Source organism: Hipposideros armiger, unplaced genomic scaffold (genome assembly GCF_001890085.2).
Source record: "Hipposideros armiger isolate ML-2016 unplaced genomic scaffold, ASM189008v1 scaffold_391, whole genome shotgun sequence".
Taxonomy (NCBI): Eukaryota; Metazoa; Chordata; class Mammalia; order Chiroptera; family Hipposideridae; genus Hipposideros; species Hipposideros armiger.
The window spans coordinates 153,510-180,197 of record NW_017731741.1 but is presented as its reverse complement, the minus strand read 5'-3'; the positions used below and the strand labels follow the sequence as shown (position 1 = coordinate 180,197).

The 26,688-nt window shown below is 34.2% G+C and overlaps 1 protein-coding gene across 2 annotated transcripts in view; it reads right to left on the bottom strand.

Annotated features, from left to right (window-relative positions):
• Positions 1–26,688, bottom strand: part of MOXD1 (monooxygenase DBH like 1) — a 117,535-nt gene that overhangs the window by 31,795 nt on the left and 59,052 nt on the right. For both annotated transcript variants that reach the window (XM_019663461.1, XM_019663460.1), the window contains exons 2-4: positions 23,399–23,545; positions 21,580–21,747; positions 21,358–21,441 (exon numbers count right to left, since the gene is read on the bottom strand). In XM_019663461.1, coding sequence (XP_019519006.1) covers positions 21,358–21,441; positions 21,580–21,747; positions 23,399–23,476 — 330 coding nt within the window. In that variant the 5' untranslated portion in view covers positions 23,477–23,545. The remainder of the gene's footprint in view (positions 1–21,357; positions 21,442–21,579; positions 21,748–23,398; positions 23,546–26,688) is intronic.

The window sequence follows — 26,688 nt, the reverse complement described above, 5'->3', positions numbered from 1 at the left end:
CATAATTAAATGGAAATGAAAAGAACATACTTTTTTTACCTATCAGATTGACAACATTTTAAAAGTTTGTTAATATGCAATGTTGGAAAGTGTCATGGACTGAATGGTGTATCCTCTCAAAATTCATATGTTGAGCCCCAACCTTCTACAAGTTAAGAGAAGAGCCTTCAGAATGAAACCTACCTTGCTGACACCTTGATCTTGGATTTCCCAGACTACAGGACTGTTAGAAATACATTTCTATTGTTTAAGCCACTCAGTCTTTGGTATTTTGTTATGGCAGCCTAAGCACACTAATGCAGAGAGAAAGTATGTACTGGCATAAAACTAGAAATAAGTTAATGTTGCTAATTAAATTATGGTAAACTCAGATAATGGATTACCACACGGTCATAAAAGAATAATATAGCATAATCTCATTACGGTCTAAAAATAAAAACATATATATGTATACACACACACAAATATGAAAAAATAAGCAGAAATAGACGTAAATGTATGTAATCGCATATGTACAGACAAGTTCAGAAAAATACAAGAAAATACTAATTATGGTTTATGGGAAGTGAAGCTTGAGTGGGAGATGTTAGAGCTTTTTACTTTTCACTTTATGACCTTTCATGTTTCAATTTCTTACAGTGAAAAAATACTAATTTTATAATATATTTTTTAAATTCTGCTTTCATCCCTTATTAGCTGAATGTCTCCTGAGAAGTTAATTAACTATATATGTGTCTATTTCCTATATCACAATGTGATCATGAAAATTACATGACATTCTGGAAAACCCTATGCAGTGCATGGTATATACAAAGTATTCAGCAAATATTATTTCTCATATTTCCCATCCATAATCTATTTACACTCCATATGTATTGTATTTCTGTTCCACTATTATTCTTAATTTTACAATAGAGTCTCCAAAGCCCTAGATAATATTTATTTCCCTACATAGTGCACCATAATCTATTTTCTTTCATAATATTTTAAATTAAAATTTGTTATTTAGAGCAATAATTGACCAAGAGGTATTTGGGCCTAAGTTGCCAGAACAACATATTGTTACTCAGAAACCCAATTATAGCCTCTGAGGTTTTAGGCCCTTAGATTAACTAAAAGAGTTTTCTGCCCCAGATCTGCTGTCAAGACTTCACAGCCCAATGGCAGATGTCATCACATGTTGCTTCACTCCTGGGCAGGCACAGTTCCTGCTGGGAGGGTCTCAGCAAAGACAACGAGAACTTTCCTTGGTTCTGCATCAAACATTTTCTGTCTCTTTCGATTGTTTTTTGCTTTTTAGTTTCCTTTGAAGTTATAGTTGCTAGTCTGCTTTTATTGTTGTTGTTGTGTATGGTTCCCCCCCTTTTTTTATGGTTGAAAGGCCTGATAATTCCATCCATGAAAGGACAAAACTCAATTACTAACAGATGATCCTCATGATAAAACACCATAGCCCCAAATGAGGAAAAAGAAAAAGTTTTTCATCTAGTCCAATAACTTTTACATATAAAAATATAATTCTGCATATTTTAAAACTAACTTTTTAAGCTTGTTTTCACATCCTGAAACTTCTAGTACATGTGTTTATATATTATGTAGTTTATCATAATAATTTTTGCTGTTTTTAAAAAAGCATATTTGTAGCATTTATTCAGCATAATTTAAGGATTGCATTTCCTGAAGAAATTTAATAAATGGGCCATCTTTTTAGTCTTTTGAGAGTAGGAAAATAACCATTGTATGACATTTTTTATTCCCTCCAGCATAGGTTAAAGATTAGATCTAATTGTAAGCAATACAAATTAATAGCATTGCCTCATACAGAATTCACCTTCCTAAGCCCTTATGTCTCCTCCTGCCTTCCAGTTATTCGAATAAATAAGTCTTCTCCTCCAGATGTAGCTTTCTGAAGAGCAAAGCAAATGTCTTATTAATCTTTGGGGTTATTTGTTTGCTTTTGATTTAATTTGAAAAGTTTATACACAGAGAAAATAACATAACATAATTAATTCATGTAACAACCACCCAGAATTAATTAACATCTTGTCATTGCTACTTTGTTAGTCATCTTTGCCCCCACTAATGCAACACATTTTTCTGTTCCCACTAGGTATTCAATGGTGACCTGAATTGCCAAACTCCTAAATCAAGGTGGATCTCAAAGATAAACTCAGGGGTCATTAGTCTTAACAGGTCTGATCTGCTTTTTTTCCTAAACATATCAGCCATCTCCTTTAAATTAAACCTAAAATAACTTTTATAATTAATACCTTTTACCAGAGTTTAAATATTTTCAGGTCTGCTGTCACAGAAATTACATTAAAAATGGGTCTACTTATGAAGAAAACATAAAAGCGTAGGTGATTTATTCCAGATTTTTCTCAATCAGATAAAAGCCACACTCAATCTAAACTTCATAATTTACAACCTGCATAGGTATACAAAGAGAAATTTCCAGTTTCCGAAATGTGGCCAATCTCTTTTCTTGGCAGCTGAAAGAAGAAACCTATAAAAGATCTGATAAATTGAGTTATGATAATGGTTCCAGAAGAGACCTCATCATCTTCTCTCCCCCATGAACGACCAATTCTTTCGGAATTTTATTAAAGTACTAACCCGTAATGTTAAATGTGTTGCCAAGCGTTTGAACTGCTACCTCCACAACAACCCTGTGTGCATTCTCTCCTTGTTTCCAAGGCCTCTTTTGCACCTGAGGCTGCCTTTTCCTCTTACATACACTGTCCAAATATGCCCAGGCTAAAATCCTAGCTCCAATCTTCTGTGCCCTGAACTCTACAATGAATCATTCCATTCCTTCAATCAAAACCCATAGTTTCACTTTGCCTCAACAGAAATTCACTTTTTGGCCTACTACCTATCCATGCTCTCAGGAATCCTGTCATAAGATCCTCAAACATAAGCAAAAATATGTGCTCTCACTGCTTTTGATCATGGCATTCCAGTCTTCTCAATTCTGAATGTGGCAAAACTGAATTGTACCCATCAGAATTTGAGGAGCCATTAGAAGGACAGCTAGATGTTCTAAATGTCTCTCACTTGGAAAACATCTGGATTCTCAAAACTTAAGACAAACATGCCTTAAATTGTATTAATAAGTTCAGTAAGAAATTAAAGGAAACTTCCCGAAGGTAAAATAAAAAAGAATATAAAATTGAAATCAAAGTGATAAAAACAGAAACTAAGGCTCCTGTGAGAATCTGTGTCTACTACGATTCTAGAGTCTCCAGGAACAATGGTCACAAGGATAGGTTCATCCAATGATGGGGGGAGACTGAACTTGACACACACCACTTCCTCCTGCACCCTTCATTTAGACATAGTCCTACACCCTCCAAGTTGATACAACTCCAGTGAAATGGTGGACTGGAAAAGAAATTTAACTGCTAGCAAAGGCAACCAATGGAAAAAGTCTGTCTGTCTCTGCCACATTATGGGTTATGATGGATGGACTGAATGTTTATGTCCCCCCAAATTCATATGTTGAAGCTTTAACTTCCAATGTGATAGTATTTGAAGAGGGGGCCTTTGCAAAGTAATCAGGGTTAGATGAAGTCATGAGGTTGGAGCCCTAATGATGGGATTAATGCCCTTATGAGAAGAGAAGCCAGACAACTTGCTCTCCCTGCCCTTAACCCCCATTCTCACATGAAGAAGAGGTCATATAGGCACACAGTGAAACGGCAGCCACCTACAAGCCAAGAGAAGAGGCCTAAGAATGAAACCTATCTGGCCAGCACCTTGATCTTGGCTTCCTGGCCTCCAAAACTATGAAAAATATTTCTGTTGTTTATCAGCCTATGGTATTTTGTTATGGTAGCCAAGCTAAGGCATGGGTAGAAAAATATAATAACATATTCTCCCCCAGAGATGTGTAAACATAGGTCCACCCTCATGTGACAGTAGAATTTGAATTTATACCCTTGTATGATTGAGAAGATTCCAAACAAAGAAAATAAAGAATCCCTCTTCGGTCACCTCCTCTGGTTCCTGGCAAAAGCAAATACAAATATAATACTTCCTGGAAGAAGCATCCTCAGTCCAGTACCTTGTGATTCCCATAAATTAAGTTAACTCAGCAAAATTTAACAAACACTTCAGGAAACAAGAGGCTGTCCACAACATATTTAGATTCCCAAGGACTTGAATTATTGCAATTATCAAACAGAAAATATTTATGTGTATGTTATAAATGTTGTTTTATTTAAATGTTTAAAAAACAAAAGGTGGAAAAGTGAGCAAGAAATATCAAGATTGATTCAGCAGATTTGAAAAAGAACAAAACAAAATTTTTAGAAATAAAAAAAATTGAAATTTAAAACTCTATGGATAAGTTAATGTCATAATGTCATATTAAAAACAACTTAAGGAAGAATCACTGAGTGTGAAAATATCATTCTGAAATCAAACTTCTGCAAGATAATTTTTTTTTACTTTTGTTAAGGAACAAACGACATACACTAAAATGCATATATTTAAAGTATAAAAAACTGATGAGTTTTGACATATGTACATACCCATAAAACCATCACTGTAATTGGGATAATGAATAAACCCATTATCCACAGAAGTTTCCTCATTCCCCTTGGCAATATCTCATTGTCTTCCCTCCTTGCTCCATCGTCATCCCCAGGAAACCACTCAATGGTTTCATGTTACTATAGATTACTGACATTTTCTAGAATTTCATAAAAAAACGAAATCATATTATATGTACTTTTCTTTGTCTGGTTTTTTTCATTCAACATAATTATTTTCAGATTAATCCATGCTGTTTTTATGCATTAATATACATCATTCTTTTTAGTTGCTCTGTAGTATTCCATTGTATGGATATACCACAATGCTTATTCATTCACCTACAAATAGACATTTGGGTTGCTTCCATTTCTTGGCTATCACAAATAAAAGCTGCTATGAATACTCTTTTACAAGTCTTTGTATGGACATATGCTTTCATTACTCCTGGATACATAGCCAATAGAAAAATAGCTTGAATATGTGTTTAATTATATAAGAAAATACCAAATGGTTCAGAGTGGTTGTACTACTTTATATTCCCATCCACAGAGTGTTAGAGTTTCTGTCATTCCACATCTCGCCAACCCTTAAATTTTTATATAGCTATTCATATAGGTGGTATCCCAGTGTAGTTTTAACTTGTATTTCCTTAATAAGTAATGATGTTGAGTAGTGTCTCAAATCAGTGGACATAGGACAAAAAAAGGAGTGTGATCTCTGAGAAATGAGAAATACATGAGGTGAGTTCTATGATTTCCTCAGCTTCCCGCCTAGAGGGACTTTCCAGGCTGTTGCACAGGAAGGGGAAACATAGGCAGAACCTGGAAATCTCCCTGAGTTGAGGACAGAGAGCTAGAAATTCAGGGGGGCCAAGGAGGTTACAGTTCACAGAATAAAATATGGTAGAGGAGAGAGATTTACAGAGAGAGAGAGAGAGAGAGAGAGAGAGAGAGAGAGAGAGAGNGAGAGAGGGAGGGAGGGGGAGAGAGGGAGGGAGGGGGAGAGAGAGAGGAAATGAACAAACTCAGGACATCTGCATGGAATCCTCCTCAAGTGCTTTAACTGAGTACTGGGCCTCTTTTGCATGTAAAAATCACCCTAAAAATTTCTACCCAAGACCAAGTAAAAATCACTCTAAAGAATTAGAAGAAGGCCAGAAATATCACAATGGAGAGAATAGAGCCTTTTCCCAACAAACTGTAAAATCTCTTAATTTGCAGAGTAATAGGTAAAGTACTCAGAAAGGTTTTGCCTTGTAGCAGATAAAATTAGTATTTAAAAGCTTAAAAATAAGATCCAAAAGATTTGATTTCCAGTATCTTAACTACATCTCAAACAAGCTCAAGATTATTTATAGGAACACATATCCAGCATCCAGCAAGGTAAATTAAACATGTCTGGTATCCAACCAAAAAATTACTAGTCATGCACAGAATTAGGAAAATGAAACCCATAATGATAAAACTCAAATCAAACTAACCCAGGAATCATGCATATGATAGAAGTAATAGACAAGAACATTAAAACAGATATTATAAATGCATTCCATATGTTCCAGAAGACAAAGATTGCAAATGTCAATACAGACATGGAAGATATTTTTTACATACTCAAATTTAACTTTTAGAGATTAAAATGACAATGTTTGAGATGAGAAATACAGTTTATAGTATTAACAGCAGAATAGACAATGAAGAAGAAAAGATGGATGAGCTTGAAGGCAGAGCAATAAAATTATTAAAAATAAAGAATGGACTGAAAAAAAAAAGTTTCAATGAGTTATGGAAAAACCAGAAGAGGGGAGTGATCGAGCCTAGAACTAACACTACACCTAATAAAAAAAGACTAAATTAAATCACAAAATATTCATGACCTTACATTAAACAAAAATTTCCTTAGTAATAAACCAAAAGCACAATTCACAAAAGAAAAAAAATAGACTGGACTTTACCACAATTAAGAACATCTAGACTTCAGAAACACTGATAAGTGAATGAAAAGACAGACCTTCGATTAAGGCAAAATATTTACAAATCAATTATGTGGTAAACAAATAATATCCAGGATATTAAAGAATACTCAAGACTCAATAATAATAATAATAAATCCAATTTTTTAAATGGACAAAGATTTGAAGAATCACTTCACCAAAGAAGATATACAAATGCTAAATAAGCACGTGAAAAGATGTTCAACATCTTGGTAACTAGGGAAATACAAATTAATACCATAATAAGATACAACAAGTAGAATGGCTAAAATTTTAAAAGACTGACTACTCCAAGTGTTGATGAGGATATAAGCACCTAGAACATTCATACATTGTTGCTGGGAATGTAAACCGTGAACTACTTTGAACAGTTTGGCAGCTTTTTAAAATGTTAAACATATCGAATGCTATATGACCCAGTCATTCTATTCCTAGGTACATCCAAGAGAAAAGAAAGCATGTGTTCATAGAAATACTTGTGCACATGTGTTCACAGCAGCTTTATTTATAATAGTTCCAAAGTGGAAACAACACAAATATCCATCAAGTGAACAGATAAACAAATTGTGCTATATCTATACAATGAAATTCACTCAACAATAAAAACAAATGAACTATTAAAACATAAAAACACGTAATAACATGGATAAATCTCAAAACAATTATACTGAGTAAAAGGAATCCGACTAAAATAAGTATATATACTATGATTCCATTATACAAAGTTCTAGAAAACTAATCTATAATGACAGAAAGCAGATATATGATTGTGTGGGAACAGAGGGAGGGCAAGGAGTCGGGAAAAAAGATTACAAAGAGCCATGATGAAATTTGGGAAATATGCTTATATTTTTAGTGTGATGATGATTTCAGAGGTTTACACGTGGCTCAGAATTTATTAAATTATACATTTTAAATATGTGTTATTTAGAACCCATTATACCTTAACAAGGCTGTTAAAAATAACACTATATAATACCATTACACTCCCTTTAGAATGGCTAAATTGAAAACATACTAATATATGAAGTATTTACAAGGGCACAAGGCAACCAGAACTGTTATGCGTTTTGAAAACTGTCTTGTATCTAGACTGGAACCGTTTCTTAGGGCAAGAGTAATTGTGTGCCAATCCCAAATCCAGGCCTCAAATGGCCTTCTAGTTTGACCTCTCTCATTTGGACTCTTGCCCCCACCATTTGAACACTCAATCTAGGCTTCTGGAGAGCAAGATACTACAAAGGAGAGCCCACTTTCCAGGTAAGGCCTCCTAGACCAGCCTACAAAGAGCAGACTCCCAATCATATGAGGGAGCCCAGCCACCATTAAAGAGCTGCCTAGAAAGCCCAAGCTGGTTATAGACCTCTGAGTAAGCAAAGCAATAAGCAGAAGAATCCCCTGGCTGATCTGCAAACAACAATGTATGTGTATTTACTTGAAGTCTTTCAATTTGGTTGTGGTTTGGTACACAGCAATAGCGGATAGCAATAGCTAACTGATACGAATGAATAAAAAATTCTGGTATAGTCAGTTAAACACTATGCACAGATAAAAAGTAATGCATTGCTTTCTACACACAACAAGCATGGGTGACTCGCAAATCACGTTGAGCAAAAGAAGCCAGACACAAAAGAGTACTACTGTCTGATTCTTTACATAAAGTTCAAAACTGGCAAAATCAATAAATGGATTTTTAAAAACAGAATTGGTAAAAGGTTGAACAGCAAATTCACCAAGTAACAACAATAAATAAAAAGAGCCCCAGTCTCAGTGATTGTCTGAGAAAAGCAAGGCAAAACAAATTAAAACAAAATAAATTTAAAATATTCATTTTCACCCATCAGTAGGCAATAAATTTAAATGACTGAAATATTCAGTACCTGAGAGGGATTCAGGAAATATGTACACATTGCTAGTGTGTGAATTTTTTAAAGTAATCTGACTAATACATTAAAATTGGGAATGCATATAACCTTTACTCAATGAATTTAGGAATCTCTCCTACAGAAATGAAACCACTAATTCATAAGAATATACTTACAAGAATACTTATTGAAGCATTGTCTATAGCAGACAAAAAAAAATCAAATCACCTGTACTGTGCATTAACTTTGGGTGGCCATAAAAAATGTTGTTTATATATAATAAGGGCTTTAATTCTATAAATGTTAAAATGAATGTGTTACATTTTGACTTGTAATGATAGGGCTGGTAATTTGAAAATATAAATTTCAAAGTAATATAGATAGCCATTCTACTTTTGTTTAAAAAAAGACAAGAGATTAACTCAATAAAATCCTACATCATTTTGTAAATGTTTTCTTGAGCATAAAGTTATAAAAAGACACAAATAAATCTGTTAACATTGGTTACCTCAGGGAAGTGGAATTTGGAGGAAGAGGGCACCACTATTATTTCTTTAATGCACTTTTCACTTTTTTTCTTGTAACAAGTACATTGAAAATGAAACAAGTACACATGTTAGAAGATACTTCCAAAAATGCCCAGCATTTTAATTAAGATAAATATAAGAACATTGAGATGCTGGATTAAATGCAGTTTTAAAATCTTATGTCAAATCAACACAAGTAGACACAGGCATCACACAAAATAGACAAAAAGAATGGAGAAAAACTAAAACATTCTCTTGAGAAACAGTGAACAGAAAAACTCCTTACTCTTTCAAATGATGAGAGAGAAAAATTTAACCATTGTGATTTCTTTTCAAGATTTTGAAATGCCAGTCCAGGAGTGAATCATATCACATATGTATTTCATATATATATAATTATTAATTCAAGCTGAAGAAGACATAAATTATTTCATAAAATACTTTTTAGCACTTGGAATAAATATACTTTGAAATAATGTGACCGAACCAACAATCTGTTGGAAAATTTTATTTGCTATATGAGTGGAAAATATTACTCAGGGTACTGACATTTCCTGTTTATCATTTAAAAAAGAACTTAGTTCTCTAACCTTATAAATTTAATTCAATTTTGAATCTTATGACTTCTTGCAATGAGAACTTGCCTGACATAACAAGATACATTTGGCAGGCTAGTTCTTAAAATAACTAAGCTTTATCTTAAAAGTGAATATAGAAATAAAAAGCTAAGGTAGTAAAAATAGTTAATTTAAGTTATAAAGGAACTAATATACCACATAAAATCCAGTTGGATACAAACAAGTATATTTAAATGTTTTCCCTCTTTTTAATGTCTCAAAAAGTCAGTGAAATCAAAGTAAGTTTTACAACAGCTCTAAATTACTACATAATTACATCTAAGTAATTTACAGCTTTTTTCAAAAGCTCTAAAAATTCTTCCATTATAGATTATTAAAAGAATGACAGAGTAGAAAGGGGCATAAATCATGGGTATGCTTTTTACCTTGATTTTGTTTTATATTTCATATGTTGAAAGAGAGATACAGATAAGTAACAGCAACTTGAGATTTATAACCTGAATTTGAATTCCAGTTTCAATTAATTAACTGGATGAGAAAGTTTTTTTTTCACTAGCTTTCATTTTCTGAAACCATGAAATAAACTGTTGACAAAAGCAAACAAGTTTTAGAGTGCAAAAGTAATTACTAGAGAATGATAATATTTCACATCTATCATGCCTCAGATGCTTTATAACCATTTCCAAATAATTTTCACAGTAATCTTATGAACAGGTAGTGTCTCCACTTTGCCAATGAGAAAAAAGAGATTCAGAGAAGTTCTGTTTAAGTTACCCAAGATCATGTAAGTGGTAAATGAGAAAGCCAGGATTTAAACCCAGCTCTAAGGAACACAGAGCCTTCCAAACTTAGGCTCATATAAATTAATTAAATAGTGCAAGTCCCCCTGCTAGACTGAATAATGTTTTCTAAGACTAAATAGTTTGTGACATTAGGAAAGACATCAAGTTTTTCTGAGCCTCAGTTTCCTCATTGGCAAAATGGAGTAAGTAGGAAGAAAAGCACAGTGTCTGGTATATAATGAGCAATCAATTAATATTCATTTTCTAAAATTCAATATTTTAAATTACTTTCAGATTAATCTTGAGAAGGACAGGAATTGCTATTTCCATTTTATATCAGTATATACTAATACCAAAATCATGGCAACCAATACCATGACCTGTTATAGAATATGTCCCTGGTTGTGATGAAAAACTTGTAATCAGTTTTCAACCCAAAGAACTGATTTTGCCTTGAAGTCATGAAGTTAAAATCAGCTACTTTGGAGAAAATATCCAATTTCATTAATAAAGATGATTTTAGAAAGCCTGTGGAAATTTTTAATAATTATGAGAAACATACATCTTCAAAGGGTTGTTTTAAAGCAGTATTTTTTTTTCAAATCTTGGGCAATAAATAAATTATCTCTTGAGACAGACCTTTGTTAGGCCCATGATTTAATACAACAAAAAGCTGAATGATACAAACCTCTTCTGCAAAGAAGCCCTCGTGCTTTCTATACAATTAAACTATTAAGAAAACGTGACTGACATTGACAACGGGAATGGACACCCAACAAACTCAACAGTCAAGTCACTCTACAATGAAGGCTCTAGGGAAGATGCCTTCATTCCCACAAGGACTGAAAGGTCATCACTCAGGGGAACTGACTACAGTTTTTCTTTAGAGCACTAAATGGTTATGTGCATATGTGTGCAATTAAGAGGTAGACTTGCTTTCTATTTCCGAGAGTGTGACCCAACTGGCCAGAGTATTAACATTAAGTAAAACTGGTAAATTCATGTCTGGGGACAAAGCTACACAATAGTATCATTCAAGATAAAATCAGTGTCCCCATTTAGGTGCTAAATGCTGCAGTCCCTTTCAATATTTCACACTAGGGGCTTTGGTATGGTTGAGGCATTCTCTGATCAAAAAATGCAGTTGCCCTGACAACAAGTAACTGCAGGGATACTGCATTCTAATCTGACAGAACTAGACTATGGATTTAAAGTTCAGCCAGCAGCTGCTAGTTGGCTCTTGCACAAGCAGATGCTGGTTGTAGCGTCAAGTATTCTTTGCCACATGTGGGACCAGATGGAGCTTCCGCACAGACCAACGTGTAATATGTATTTCCGAACTGTAATGCTGAAGCATGAGTCCTATTCTTTAGTCAATGAATGTTGTTTACCACAAACCTAAAAGTCCTGTTTTGAGGTTAAACCAGCAAAAATGTTCATTTGCATTTATTTTTAAAATATACTATATTCCTCAGGGCAAAGTGTACAAACAGGAAAATTATTAGCATTGGGCAAGTTATTTAACCTCCCTGGGCTTCAGTTTCCTCATCTGTAAAATGAGGATAATAATACTGCGTCCTAGGTTTTTTATGAAGATTGATCATGCACAAAATGTACAGCCCTCTCAATCAATGTCTTATCAATCAGCTAATTTTATTTTGGAACTTACACATATAAACAGAGATTTGTCTCCTAGGCATCCTCACCACATGTCCTGACCTGCCTAAGATGCATCTGCTTGTACCTTCCCCCAAATTATCCTTTCCATGTGACACGGGACGGTGCCCAAACCTTCACGGCTCTCTCCCTTCTTTATGCCTTCACTGCCTATGCGTATATTATGTAGTTGGACACCAATGCTCGCTTCAACGCTTTGAGGTGTCTCTATTATTCATGTGTGCATCTGTTCTCACCATCTAGACTGAGGGGGTCCTTGGGGGGAGAGGCGATGTCTTATATGGCCCTACATCTGACCAAAGACATAGCACTGACTGCTGTCCAAAGCAGGCATGCACTAGGCACTCATTGATTCTTCTTTGCCATTTAGAGCTAGTGTGAAGCGATGTTTCCAGCTGATTAAGATACATAGTGTATTAAGCACTCCCCTGATATCTGAAACAACACAAACCAAGTGCCTGTCTTACATTCTCAGGACTTCCTCATGCCAAGCAAAAGGCTAAGAGGCTATAGGGAGCATTTACATACTTAATAACAGTTTTTACACGGTCTTGCCTTTACTTCATATTTAAAATTCCACATAGAGTAATTCCGAGAGATTTCAGTGATGAAAAGATCTCTCTTTATTGGTAATGGAATGCATTTAAATTCAACAAGGTGTCCTTCAGTATACAGTTTCTAAAATGGGTCCATTGCATTATAAACACTAATGTATAGAGTTAACTTTGATGTATACATTTCACTAGAATATAAATCTTTTTCCCTTCATAGAAGAAAGTATCCCTTATATCTGAATTAGTTCATGTTGAAATTTTATAATGAAAGTCAGCTGTGGTTCCAGGAAACAGCTGGTGTTTTTGCCTCTCCACTTCCACAAAGAAATATGCAATGCGTCAAGGAATAAACTATCACGAAACCATAAATTGCTTAAATCTTCTTCATGTGCAGACAACTAACAGGGCATCTCAATAGTAGATGTGCAATGTGTGTTCAAATTTTACACTATTTGTTGAATAAAACAGTGTATTACTCTAAAAATACATATTGATGCTACTTAATATGAATGGCATTCTACTAGGTGCTATAAAATATAATTCAACTACAGTCTCCTGGAAAACTTTAGTAAGTATATAACAGTGATTCTCAACCAGGGAATCTGTACCAAAATCACCGGGGGAGCTTTTCCAAAAGACAGCTACCACCACCACTAACATAAGGAACTGGACTCCATACCTAAAGATTCTTTTCACATAATTTTAATGTGCACCCTAGGTTATGAATCCAGAAACACACTCAAAAAAGCAAGACTCAACCAAATGTTTTCATATGTGAGTTTAATATTTTTCTTCATAAAATAGATTAAACTCTTATATAATCTGAGTTTTTGATGTAAAAATACATTCATTTTAAATGCACCAAGAGAGGCGTAATATTCTAAAGAATACAACTGTGCAGCCTTTTACAACTTGACTAGGGTTGTCTAAAACTATCCTTTGATTTATGAGTTTTATAAACTTGAATGTAAATATCTCATTCATTGAAAGTGAGTTTCTACTACACATATATTTTTTCTGCCAATTACTGAAAGAGCCATTCATAAAAACTATTAAAAATTTTTCATTGTTGCATCAAAAGGCAAATAATGAATGGCATCTTGTTTTAATAAGTATATATTTTTTTACATTGAAGCCATGCATGAAAATAAAATTGGCATATTCTACCCTATGGGAATGCAGGCAAAAATTATCTTCATTTCTTTTTCCAATTTTTTAGGACAGCCTTTTACTATTTACACCTCTCACAAAGTGATCCCCTCCCACCCCAAATCAACTACCCCTCTGAGATCGTATATAGCTGTTAAAAAGTAGCTGGATTCTGAGAAGCATATTCAAATGACCTGTGGCTGTATATAAGCTACCAGACATTTCTCACACAAATTATTTTTCATTGTAGCATATATCATCTAGAAAAATCATAAGGCCTGAGCTAGTAGAAATTGTATCGAGAAAGATCCACCAGTTTTGCTAGGATGATCTGTGTTCATTCTTAGCTCTGCTTCACAGAATTTGGGTAATATTAAGCAAGTCACTTATGCATGTCATGCCTCAGTGTGCTTATCAGGAATGTGGTGGTAATTCAACTTACCTCACGGGAGGCTGTGAAAATCTAAGAAAATAATGTGGTAAAGTAGCAAAAAATAGGTAAGTATTTTACCTACATACTTTCCTGTACATAAGTAAAAGTCATTCATATCTTAATATTATCATACTTCTTAATCCTATGTGACATTAACGTGTAGAATTCAACATAAATATCTTAGTACTCTTTTAATAAAAGTGCTGTTAATTAAATTATTTACCAATTTTTATAGCCAATAATTAGCAATAAATGTGCTAATGCTTTTCAATTTTGTCATCCAACTTTTTGGACTACTTAAAATAATGTACTAAGCTGGGGAGAGTGTTGGGTGGTAGCAGGACAACAAAGAAAAGTAAGTACATTTTTAAGTCTGTTGACAGTGGCATTATTTCAGGCCATCGAATGGAAGGCTAAAGGGTGATCTAAGAATGCGAAAGAATATTTCCCAGAGGATAGTCACCAGCTGGATTTTATCCTTACTTAGACAGGAACAGGAGGCAATTAGCTTAAATTTCATTTGGTTTAGAATAATGGAAGCAAGCTATGAAATCTAATTCCCAGAGAATCTCTTCTTCAGAATAAAATAGAGACTTACTGCCTACTGTGGTTTCAGTGCAGTCCTAAGTATGAGAAAAACACAAGATGATGTTTTAGTCATCCATCTCTATAATCCCCATCAAGAGAAGAAAACAAGCAATTACAAGCCTTTTATGCAACAGGTGTTTTCACTTGTATTCATTTTATCTTCACTAGAAATTATTTTTCTTACTTCACAAATGAAGATACAAACTCTGGGAGTTTAATTTGCCCAAGGTCATTGAGCTAATGAAAAGCAGAGTTAGAATACAACCCCGACCTATTTCCAGAGCCCATTCTGTGTAGTGTTACCAACCTGTTGTAAGCCTTGCTCACCCTGGCACTTTCAATGTCTATCCTTATTTTAAAATGACATTTTCCCCAAGATTTAGGTATATTTGTTTATTTCCAAGATTTAGAAGTACCTGCAACTGACATAAATTGGCAATACTGTACTTAGTGAGCTATTATGTGCCAAACATCTAAGAACTCCATGGATATTCTCTCATTTGATAATGACAGCTACCATTTGAGACAAGTTCTATTATCATCCCCATTTACAGATGGAAACCTAAGCCTCAGAATACATGCTAAGAAAGTTCATGTCCAAGGGACTAAAGAAGGGGGCCTTTTAACTGAAAGGGAGGTGGTGGGGATCTAAGCATTTTCACCCTGCCATGCTCAGGGATAGTGAGAAGCAAAAATATCAGGAACTCAGACCACAGGGCACCGAAACCCCAGCAAACTTTCACTTCTAGTTTTTAGCAAGTCATAGATATTTAGAAGTAAAAAGAGCCAATTGAAATCATCTGGTCCAATCCCTTTATTTTACAAACAAGGAATCTGAGGACGAGGGTAAGGTTAAGTACTTTCTCTAGGGTCAGAAAGCTAATTAGTGACAGAGTTAGCAATAAATCACTTCCATGAAAAGACATGCTTTCAAAGTGAATTCAATTACCTTGTACTCTCAAGTGGAGATTAGGAACACCCATGTAGCTAGACAACCTCCAATGTTTTTGTGACGTAGATGTAACCCAAGAGGATCTCAAAAGAACTTTGCAACACTGGGCAATTTAAGTCAGCAGTCTTTAAAATGTGCTAATTTGAGTCAACTCATTGTTAGGGGCAATGTTCTATCAGCATTTTTGTTTGTCCAAATTACAGTTTCCACCATGTAAATGGTCAAATATTTTTATCTCTTCTCTAGTACACAAAAGATATATAAAATTTCACATACACTTGGGTGGAAGGGTAAAATTATTCTGGTATTTATAAACTTTGGGTGACAAATTCCCAAAGAAGAGATTCTTTTAAATTTATTGCATACCTTTTTCCACAGCTCAAGAATCATCCATTTTGTCAATGAAGGACAAATCCACAGGTGCCAGTGGTAATGCATTAATATTAATAGCCAAATACAGTGTTACAAAGTATTTAAAAGGAATGAAAAGAGTTTTCACATGAGGCCTTCTTTGAAAGTTAATTTCTTTCAGCATACTAGTAAGTAAATCTACCTAAAGATCCAAAGATTTGCCTTTAGGAAATATTAAATTAGTACACAGTAAGTGGGAAATATCAGTAAGCCAAAAAAAGTTATACAAAGTTAGAATGGAAATGGGTAAAAACACAAACAATCAACAGCAAACATCCACTATTCTGCCACATAATACAGTGAAACAGGTGAACGCATGAAGAGAGAATGAGAACAAAAGTGTCAAGTCTGTGGAAATGCATCCTAATGACAAACTGAAATGCTATTTCCATCAGGGGAAAATAATCGCATCAATTAAAATATATTTTGAAATACATACCATTTCAGGGTGAAAAAAAAGAAAGACAATATACCAACAGAGAAGAGATCATTCTAATAGTTGTCAAATCATGTAGTTTGGCACTGAGAATTCCCACAACTTGCTAAATTTAACCCTGAAGTCTCTCACATTTTCAGCAATAGAAATCCTCTATCATACTTGACATTTGAGAATGCGTTAATGCTCAAGTTCTGCATTTGACGGTGTTCTTTTAGTAAAAAAAGAGGGAGAGGGGTGAACATAATGGAAAAAAATGGACTGGGCTGCAGTGTCCATTTCACGTAGTCCATAAAGTCAAATGTTCATGCTATGTGTCTGGTACAGAAAAATCAATTTTTGAATGACTATTTCATGACCATACAGTATTCTGGCTTCAAGGGCATTTCATGGTTCTTCAATGTCAATTATGCTTAGATTTTCCTGTCCTAGGAAACATTCCCCAAATTAAATCCTTTGGATTTATGAATGCCACCAAGAGAAAAGAACAGCAGCATCTAATTTCATGGCAAGAAAGATGTTCTGTTCAGTGGCAAGTACAAAGGCCAGCGTTTTCCTTCCTGCAGCTATTAAAGAGAATGACTGACAGTGTTCTGTCCACCTCCACAGTAGCAAGTTCTCAAGGTGGCCTCTCTAAATGAAATGAGTGACAATCTAGGTTTTATTTGAAACTCTGATTGTCTGAAAAGTGTTGGCTGGTTTGGGATTCCTCAGCAATGGTGAGACCTAACAAGGTGATCAACAGATTAACAATTGTGTATTTCTAGTGATTTGCATAATTTTATTTAATTACTTCATTTAACAAACACTGTGTGCCAAGCACTGTTGTAAATACTTACAAATATTAAACTCCTTTGGTTCATTTTATAGTCATAACAGCCCTATTAGGTGAGAACTATTATGCCCATTTTCTAGATAAGAAAACTGGGGCACAGGGAAGTACAATACATAGTTTTCCTGGGGTCACAAAACAAAAATAACCCTCTCTTAAAACTCAGCAATGGTCAACCTTTTAGCATGATGCTCTGTCCTTTTCTGGGCCTCTTTACTAAATAGCAGTTTTCAATGAAAAGTCATTCAGAATGCAACATTGGAAATAAATGGCCTAATAACAATAGTTGGGTTTATTAAGAGTTTTTTATGTCAAATACTGTGCTAAGTGTTAACAAATTTTTTTAAAAAACTGATATTGAATTCTTCACTCTAAATAAGGAAGGTACTATTCCCATTTAAATGGTAAAGTTGAGCTGTGGGTGACTAATAACTTTCCCACGGTTAAACAACTAATAATAGACAGAAAGGATTCAAACCTGGCCTGTCCGAGCACAGAACCCACCCTACTATACCACAAAGTTTACTGACTCCCTGTTAAGAAACACGTCTTTTAAGGGGAGATGACTAAGAAATGATGAGTCAGCCTGGCTGTTTTTCTCCTCTTTAACATAACAGGCCATCAACAACTACTTATTAAGTTGAATATGACATATGTTTAAACAGATGAGTTAGGAGTTTAATTTATCTATGAAAATTCCCTGACAATAACCCTCAAAAAAAGCAGTGTGTTAAACCAAGTGGTAGTCCCAGCTTGGTAGATGATAATGATATTACCATCAACTAGAGAGAGTGGAAAAAATCACTTTCCCTCCAAAATTTTTAACTTAGGGTAAAATCACTCACATATTTGGCAAGACTTAAATAGGGTCATGTTTAAATATGAACAGATGGGCTGGACCATGGGTTTCAAGAGAGACCGAGGTGATCTCATACGAAAAGTGTGGTTTTAATATAAATTAACAAGAATTTTCTTTTTTACAATCTCCATATCTGCAAGTGTGCTGTGCTGTCATCTGATGATGCAAACATCTTCAAGTCACAATTTTAAACATTTTTTGCAAATATCAAAATATAAATGAATACACTGGAATCACAAGTGAATTGGAACTACCAATATTTTTTATCATAACCCATCTTTCCTGCAAATAAAATTATTTATCTTTGTTATTTTATAATTTTAGAAATTATTCACCTTATTATTTCATATTTTAGTAGTAAATAATTTTTATCACTACATGATTAAATTTTTAATTATTTCATTATTTTGAATTTTAGTCCTTCCTGCTAAATACAATACATTCATAATCAAGCCATTGATATTTTTATTTATTTGCTTAGTTTTATAGTTATTACAACTACCAAATGTATATTAGGCAGTACTATTAATTACAAACTTTTCTACTTTTGAAATGGAGTCAAGACAACGAAATTGATTTCTCACAATACTATGATCAATATATTCTTAAAACTCACTGCAAATGACACATAACACAATACAATATAAAAGCAATACTTTTTTTTTTCCTGAGAAAGTACTTTTTGTATCAGAGAAGGACTGAGGCTTTTTGATACAGTGATTTTGGGGACAAAAAATAAGGAATAAAGAGAAGCACTTAGCTGATGGCTTCTCAAAACATAGGAGTCTTTGATTCTATAAAAAGAAGATATTCCTTTCTAAATTATTAGAAATCATCTCTACTAAGGAAAAGAAAATTAAATTAGATAAATTCTTAAGTTCTAGATCTATGAATTCTACTATTGAAATTTATTCAAATTACTGTAAACTAATGTAAGCTGCAAAATAAAATTGTTTTTGAAAGACTGTCTCCAAACTTATACAATCTAAATGTTTTGAATTTATTTTCCTAGTAAAGTGTTTTTTTGGGATATTATCCTATTTGACTTCATTTTCGAGTTAAGGGTTTCATAATACTTAATGAACTTTAAAATATTTTAGCGATTAACAACAAGCTTGGGAATGTTTTCTATGAATGGTATTCTTACATAATAATAGAATTTTTAAATCCAGCCACCAACCCTCTTCCCCGCAAAAAAAAAAAAAAAAAAGTTTACATAAGCGCTCATCTCCAACCTGCTGCCCCTCTCTCAAATCCCCTTTGCTGGGGTAAAGAAATTGCGTCATTTTAAGACCTCCAAACACTGCAGAAAATGCTCCGAAGCCTCTCAAGTCTCTAAGATCCCTCTTGCTACACAGTAAAGATAGCAATGTAGACCCAAAAGTACTTAATTCTAAGCACACCCTTAGATAATAGATGCCCACATATCAGAGTATTACTACTAGGATATGCTTGTGGCGCGAAAGCTGGCTAAGAATTCTTAGACAAGGTACCAAGCCAGTCATACATGGAGGGTCAGAACATATACTGCCCTCCCTTAAGTGCAGACAATTATTTTTATTTCATTCAACTTAATTTTCAGTGTTCCTAATGACAAGAATAAAAATGCATTAATTTAAGTAGTTAAGGACTTTACATCTCATCAATTAACATTTGCTGAACAGTGAATCAAGGACCTCTTTTGTGAAACATTTGTTTTCATTTCTAAACCTATAGTTTTATATTTGTCCCTTAAGCCAGGTTTCAATTAAAGTTACTGCAAATGACACAGGGTAATACATGCCTCACAGTATATATAAATATAACATTCTCTTTTCTGACACTTTTCAGTAGTATAAGGAAAGGACTTAGGCACTGTATTAATATGTAAGACTAGAATTTGCATTCCCCTTTCACACGCAAAAAAATAGAAAATAACGCTGCACAGAGGCTAATGACTCATCTGTAGGCATATTGTTGTAAGTCTTCTGGTTGCAAAAATATTTAGGACAACTTACTAATTCAATAAACAGTCTCTCAACCTGGTCCTTTTGCCTCTCTAAGTAGGTATGAATCATTCTGTAAATGGAAGGTAGGTCTGTGCCACTGGAAAAATACATTAGAAATTAACAAATGTAAGTATAGAATGTGCTCAGAATTTCCATCTCTGCCAAAATGCTTTGAGGTTGGGAGGGACAGTGTTATGACAGACCACCTTTTACAGATGAAGAAACCAGGGCCTGCAGTGTTACCCCAGAGCCACTTACCTGAAAGCACATAGTGAACTGAAAAGACAACCAGCGAATCAAACCCACATATTTCCTCTAGATTCCAGAATTCAGAAGTCTGCTCCTTTCTCACATACACCCGGCTTCATTACAGGGTCCAACAGTTGACAAAAGATTGGCAATGTCCAGCCTCCCAAATGTTCACAGTATTTAATATGCACTATTTAATTCTATCTTATTCTTCCCTGTGTCTTGGTCTTGTCCCCTACATTCTCACTGTCGGTTCTTTGAGACCATGGGTCATATCTTCAGCCTCTGTGGAGTTGCCAAACAATCTCTAGCACAAAGATGAGGACGTGCAAGTTTTTTTAAATACTTATTCACTCACTAACTAGATGCAAAAGTTTTGGGAGACCTAGCCCTGGGGGAGTGGGAGGACATGCATGCCACAAGTAAATTGGGCTTATTTATTACACAAGTCTTTGTTTTTCTTTTAATTCTGTAGAAATTTCCTAATTTTCTTGTTTTCCTAGTTTCAAAAAATAGTGTAACAATTATTTTTTATGATAATATTAAGTATTTTCAATGAAGTATTAATAGACATTGTCAAACGATTTTGATGGGGAATGTAACCTTCCTGGATATAATGTATCAATGGATAAATACATTTTTTTAAGTTGCAATTCCAACAATTCCAACTGTAGAAGTGTTTTGTCCAAGAAATAACTAGATGTGTTCTAAAGCATCCCCAAACTGTTACCTTTAACATGTAAAATTAGGAGACATAACCCAAGCTTTCTCCCTAAATTCGATGACTCTTCAGACAGTGTGTGGGTCAGATAAGCCAGCTCTTTGTTCTCTAAATAACTTTCAGATAATTGAAAATCATTTCTATGTATTTTTTTTAGCATTTTCATTTTAAGAACAAAAGTTTGTTCTCTGTCCATACAAACTAAGTTTAGCCTGTGAGTCACATACCTTTATTACATGATGCTTTTCCTGGAACGCAGGAATCTTAAACATTTGGCACCAATATGTTGTACCTTTGTTTGGGATGGGGACCTGTCTTAATAAAAAGGGGAGGGGAACACAAAGTCATATTCTCTTGACAAGTTCTTCAATATGACAATGTAAGTAAAAAAATCTTATACACTTTCAATAAACCCACCCCTGCAGTCACAAAATATGGAAAAAACTTACGTCCTGATTTACCAGGTCAAAGGATGGTATGGATGTAGACAACACACTGGCTTTCTCGGGATTCAATAGCCGTAGACTTTTGGTGCCACGATTGGAGTTGTGGTACTTGGGACCCACTTCTCCCACATCTTCATGGTGATAGGCCCAGATCACTCTCACAGTGCTCTCCTGGTGATCAGACAGGGGCACCATTACGTCTCGTGAGAGCACTTCCCTTACCACTGAGTCGAATTTAAAGAACTCTATTTAAAGCAGGATATAGAAGTGAAGAAAAGAGAACGGGGACATTTGGAATTCTCAGTATGCTCTCTGACATTAATTGTGTGAATCTGATTAAGTCATTAAGTATCCAGACAAGTTTGTTTTTTGTTTTTTGTTTTTTTGTGGGGGGAGAGAAATTGTTTTGTCAGCATGTGAGGTTATGTATTCCAAAACCGAGTGAAGGACAACTGACATCATCTTTATGCTTTCATGCATACAGAAACAGGAAATCATTGTCATGCTAAACCTCCCAACTAGCAACTGGTAGTTAACAAAGCAAAAAGTTCTTGTTACGCAGCAGGGATTTTGGAAAATTTAAACCTGTTTTAATGCTTTGGAACATTTTAGGGAAAATAAATAGAATGAAAATTAAAATTACTTTTCAGGTCAGTTTTTATTTTCACAATAGATTCTTTCTCAGGTGCTAGCCCAGTCACATGTATAAATTTACATAAAATGAAATACAGGAAAAATTTCTGTGTCTGGGTTTATTATCCTAGAATCCAAGTCATTTTATGAATCCTGGGATTTTCCAAGGGACTGCAGTATCCCAACTAGGGAAAGTACTGTCAGGTGAAATTGGTTTCCATTTAGCAACCAAGAGAGATTGCCCAAAGGATGGTAGGCAGGGGGGAGGGGTTGCTGGGTATAAAGAAATTGTTAAGCCCTCCCACAGGTAAAGTTGTCTTTGCCAGATCTTTGTAATAAGAACTTTGAAAATAAATAATAAAGCAAAAGCTATTTATTTTAAAAGCTATATTCTTTCTTAATAAGTCAAATGACTATAATTATTATTCCAATTAAAGTATAATTGCACTGTGTATTACACAAAAAGTGATCCATGTCTTTGCATGCGGGTTTTTTTTTTTCCTTTTTTTACTCTTTAGGTTGAATGCTAATCAAAATGGCTTCAGGTTTTTACATTCTCATTTTTAAAGCTTTGATTTACCAAATAAAAAGGATAATTTTATCGGTCTATACTAACTGAAACTGATCCAAGAAATTTGTGGAAACTTCCAAAGTACTACATGAATTATATACTCTCTAAATATTTAATTTGCATATGCATACAGGTACTACATTTTTCATGAAGTCTGCTGATAAGAAATCTTGTATAATACGTTGATAGGCAATTTTAATCAGTCTACTTATTCATCTGGATTTTAGAAATTTACAAAGATGAATCAGTTACAAATCAGATGAATCATATCCTTACATTCAGTATCATAATTCTGTTCTGTGCAATACGTTTCTTACAACTTTTATCGATTGCCTATTTTCAAACTTTACAGAGAAGCTAAAAATCTTTTATAAGTCAAATCATACACACTTTAAACAGCGCTTCAAAATTTTAGATTCACACAGAAATTGCCTTTATTGACATTTATATTCTTAGATTTTTTTGGCTCATAAAGAGAATTCAAAAATATTCCCCAAAAGACTATGTGACTTTGTTGTCAAAGGTTATTTTAAATATTTGTCCCTTTTATTCCATAAAGGGTTTCACAACTGAAAATGTACAAGTATTCATGCATGCCTTCATTCAGAGGCTCCTTACCGTTATAGTCTTGTCATTTATGTCACATGTATGCAGGTCTCTGGTAAATTCAATTACTGTGTGTGTACTATTTTCCATGGCATATTCTAGGTGATAATCTTGCTGAGCATCTTTTTTCAATTCTCTATTTGCATTTGTAAAATAATCCTGTGGGAAAATGTGGAAAAGAAAAATCAGGATATCCTAAGTTCAGAAGGAAAAGAATTTAGATTAAGAGTATTTATAAAACCTTAAAAATGATTCTGGGTTTGCTTATTACAAAATTCTGTATCTATAGTCACTTTTTAAGTCCTGGAAATTTCCAAGGGGCTGGTGGATCCCAACTAAATAATCAATCCACTAGGAAATTGGTCCATGTTTGAACTTTTGGTCCTTTAGGAAAAGGCAGTATGGGTTTACAATACCAAACAGCATCAACAGACATGGGATGAAGGAACATTCCAGATCTTTTCATTTATTATGAAAATGAAAAGAAAATTCAATATTAGGAAATGGCTTGCCCCAAAGTGAAGTAACTAGTTCATGGCAAAGCCAGAACACCAGCCCCCAGGAGGGCACTTTTTCCACTATTTCCCTGATGGTGTTTCCCTTTGCATTCCTAAAAGCAAGGAGACCCATCCTGAGGTGATAGGTTGTTTTAGTATAAGCTTTAATGGTGTGTGCTTATTAAAATGAAATGCAATGAAAAGGAAGGAAACGAATTAAACTGGTTAAATTACAAGATATTGAAAAAATGAGTGAAGTTTTGTTTTTGTGACTGAGCTATAATTTTTGCACTAAACTTGTTCAGTGGTATACAGATCACTTCTGGGAGGCAGCCAGATGCAAGGGAGAGGGCACAGTCTTTGAAATCAAATGACTAGGATCTGACCCACTGCTCCACCCTTAAATGCCTTGAAGAATTGTTGAAATCAAACTCTGTTAGCTTTTATTCTAACATTAGTAAAATGGGGGTGATACATACCAATTTTGTTAATAAATAGCATACGAGGGGGGAAAAACTGCTTTCCATGCTTAGTGCCCATTCAATGCTAATTTTCTTCCCCTTTTTGCAAGATTGGGGTTTTTTTTCCAAAATATTTCATTATGCTTTTTATCATTAGCTTCCTATGTTGAGAGTTATAAAAATCGTGTTACTTTTTCTCACTTATAGAAGATCAATTTTTGCCTTAATTATACAGATTTTTCAGTACATGATACTTTATTTTTAATAAATCACACAGCCGATTTAGAAAATACATGCTGAAGCCTGGTTTTTACTAAAGCTAAATTCATTTGAAGAAATTATTGCTATGCTTGGCAGGAAAAATATAGTATAGAAGAAAAAACCTTAAATTGTTTATAAATGTCACACTCAACTGGATGGCATGTGACATTTTTATTCCTAGTAGCTTTTTAAGGCAGTTATCACATGTGTGTAAATTTCACATTCAGAGCCCCAGATCTAGATATTGTCCAATCTCCACCTTATTGGCAACATTCAGAGCCTAACTAACCTTTTTTCACTCTAGTAACAACTACAACTCATTGAGATCATACTATGCACCAGGCTCAACTTCAGCATTTTACATGTATTAACTCATTTAGTCTTCGTAGCAAATCTATGAGATGAAACTATTTCACAGATGAAGACACTGGAACACAAAGAGGTGAAGCTTTGTGCTCAGGACCACACAGCTGGTAAGAAGTAATACAGCCAATATTTAAACCGGGCAGTGTGTTCTACGCCATCGTAGCCACTTCTAAAAAAGTATGAATTAGTTTATTTTTCTGTCTATGGAAAATATCTATATCAAGTTTTTTCACATAAAATGTTACTTTTCCTTTTGCTAAAGTTGGAGTTTGTAAAAAAAAAAATTCTGAGAACCAGTTGTAATTGTGAAAGCAATTCAAATAAAATATTCCCGTGAGACTGTGATTTTCCCACTTTTCATCGCATAGATTTTAAATATGTAAATGAAATAACAATGCCTATGGACAACAAGGGACTTAGAGAAACTAGCTGTGCCTTTACAGTAAGCTCACATTTCATTACATGATTCAAGCAATCACAGTTTTTACAAACAGAAAGAATATAATACATAATGTAATCAGTTCAAAGAGCAGAATAATTATTCTAGTCTTACAAATATGTTTCCAAAACCATTAGTCCCACAAAATATCCAGATGGCTTGCCAATTTTCCATTCATTCTATTTCCATTTAGAAATACCAATTCCTTCCAGCTAGTCCACCTTTTCCTGGCCTTTTCAGATAACTTTGCTATGAGAAAGAAAATGGGAGAAACTTCCCCCATCTCAAACCCTTGAGCTCATCTGTCCTGTGTAAACTGCTGAGGGTTCAATATTTAGAAAAGACAGCTGCTAATCATATCAACGTTCTAGACTCCTGAAAAAATGTGATTGTTTAAAAGAGCTGACATCTTCTACCTTCTTGAGGGAAAACATGAATGGCTTTGATTGAAACTAAAATTCAAATGTGGAATATCCTAACCACCACTGTAATTCCATTACAATTTTTTTTCACGTTTTCCAATTTTTCAAGCCTATTTGGAGACATATCTTCAGCTTAGCTATCCAAGTAGTATTATTAGTTACATGTCTACTTCAGACACGTACTTGAAAATCCATATGTTAATCTCTTGCTGTTTCCTCGGGAGACCTCCCAAGACAAATAATCTACACCTTCTCTATATAAGATGCCGACATTTTCCCATCCCCAGCCTATGATCGTACATCTCACTTTATTGAGAAAATTTCAGTTATGATACATGGAAGCTCATACCTTGTCTTCTTTCAATCCTAAATAATATTCACTTTATGAGATCATAAAGCACTCTCAATGTAAAAGAAAGAAAATAAAACAAGGAGCAGATGGGAAAAGTAGAAAACAAGTAGCTGCAAATGAAAGAGAAATATTAAAATAGATCCCACAAGTATCAAAAGGGTAATGATATTATACACACCTTGATGCAAAATAAACTTGGATAATTTAGATGAGAAATGGGCAGAGTCCTCAAAAGACACAAACCAGCAACTTATTCAGAAAAACAGATACTCTAAATAACCCTATAATCTACTTATGGTTAAAAACCTTCCTACAAAGAAAATTCTAAGCCAAGGTGCTTTCATTTTGAATTTTACTAAATATTTAATAGTCAATCTTTCATAAACTCTTCTAAAAAATAAGGAATAGGGCACTTGCCAGCTCATTTTTTGATGCTAGCATTACCTTGATACCAAATCAAAGACATTACAAGAAAATCTATAGATCAATATCTCTCATGGGCCT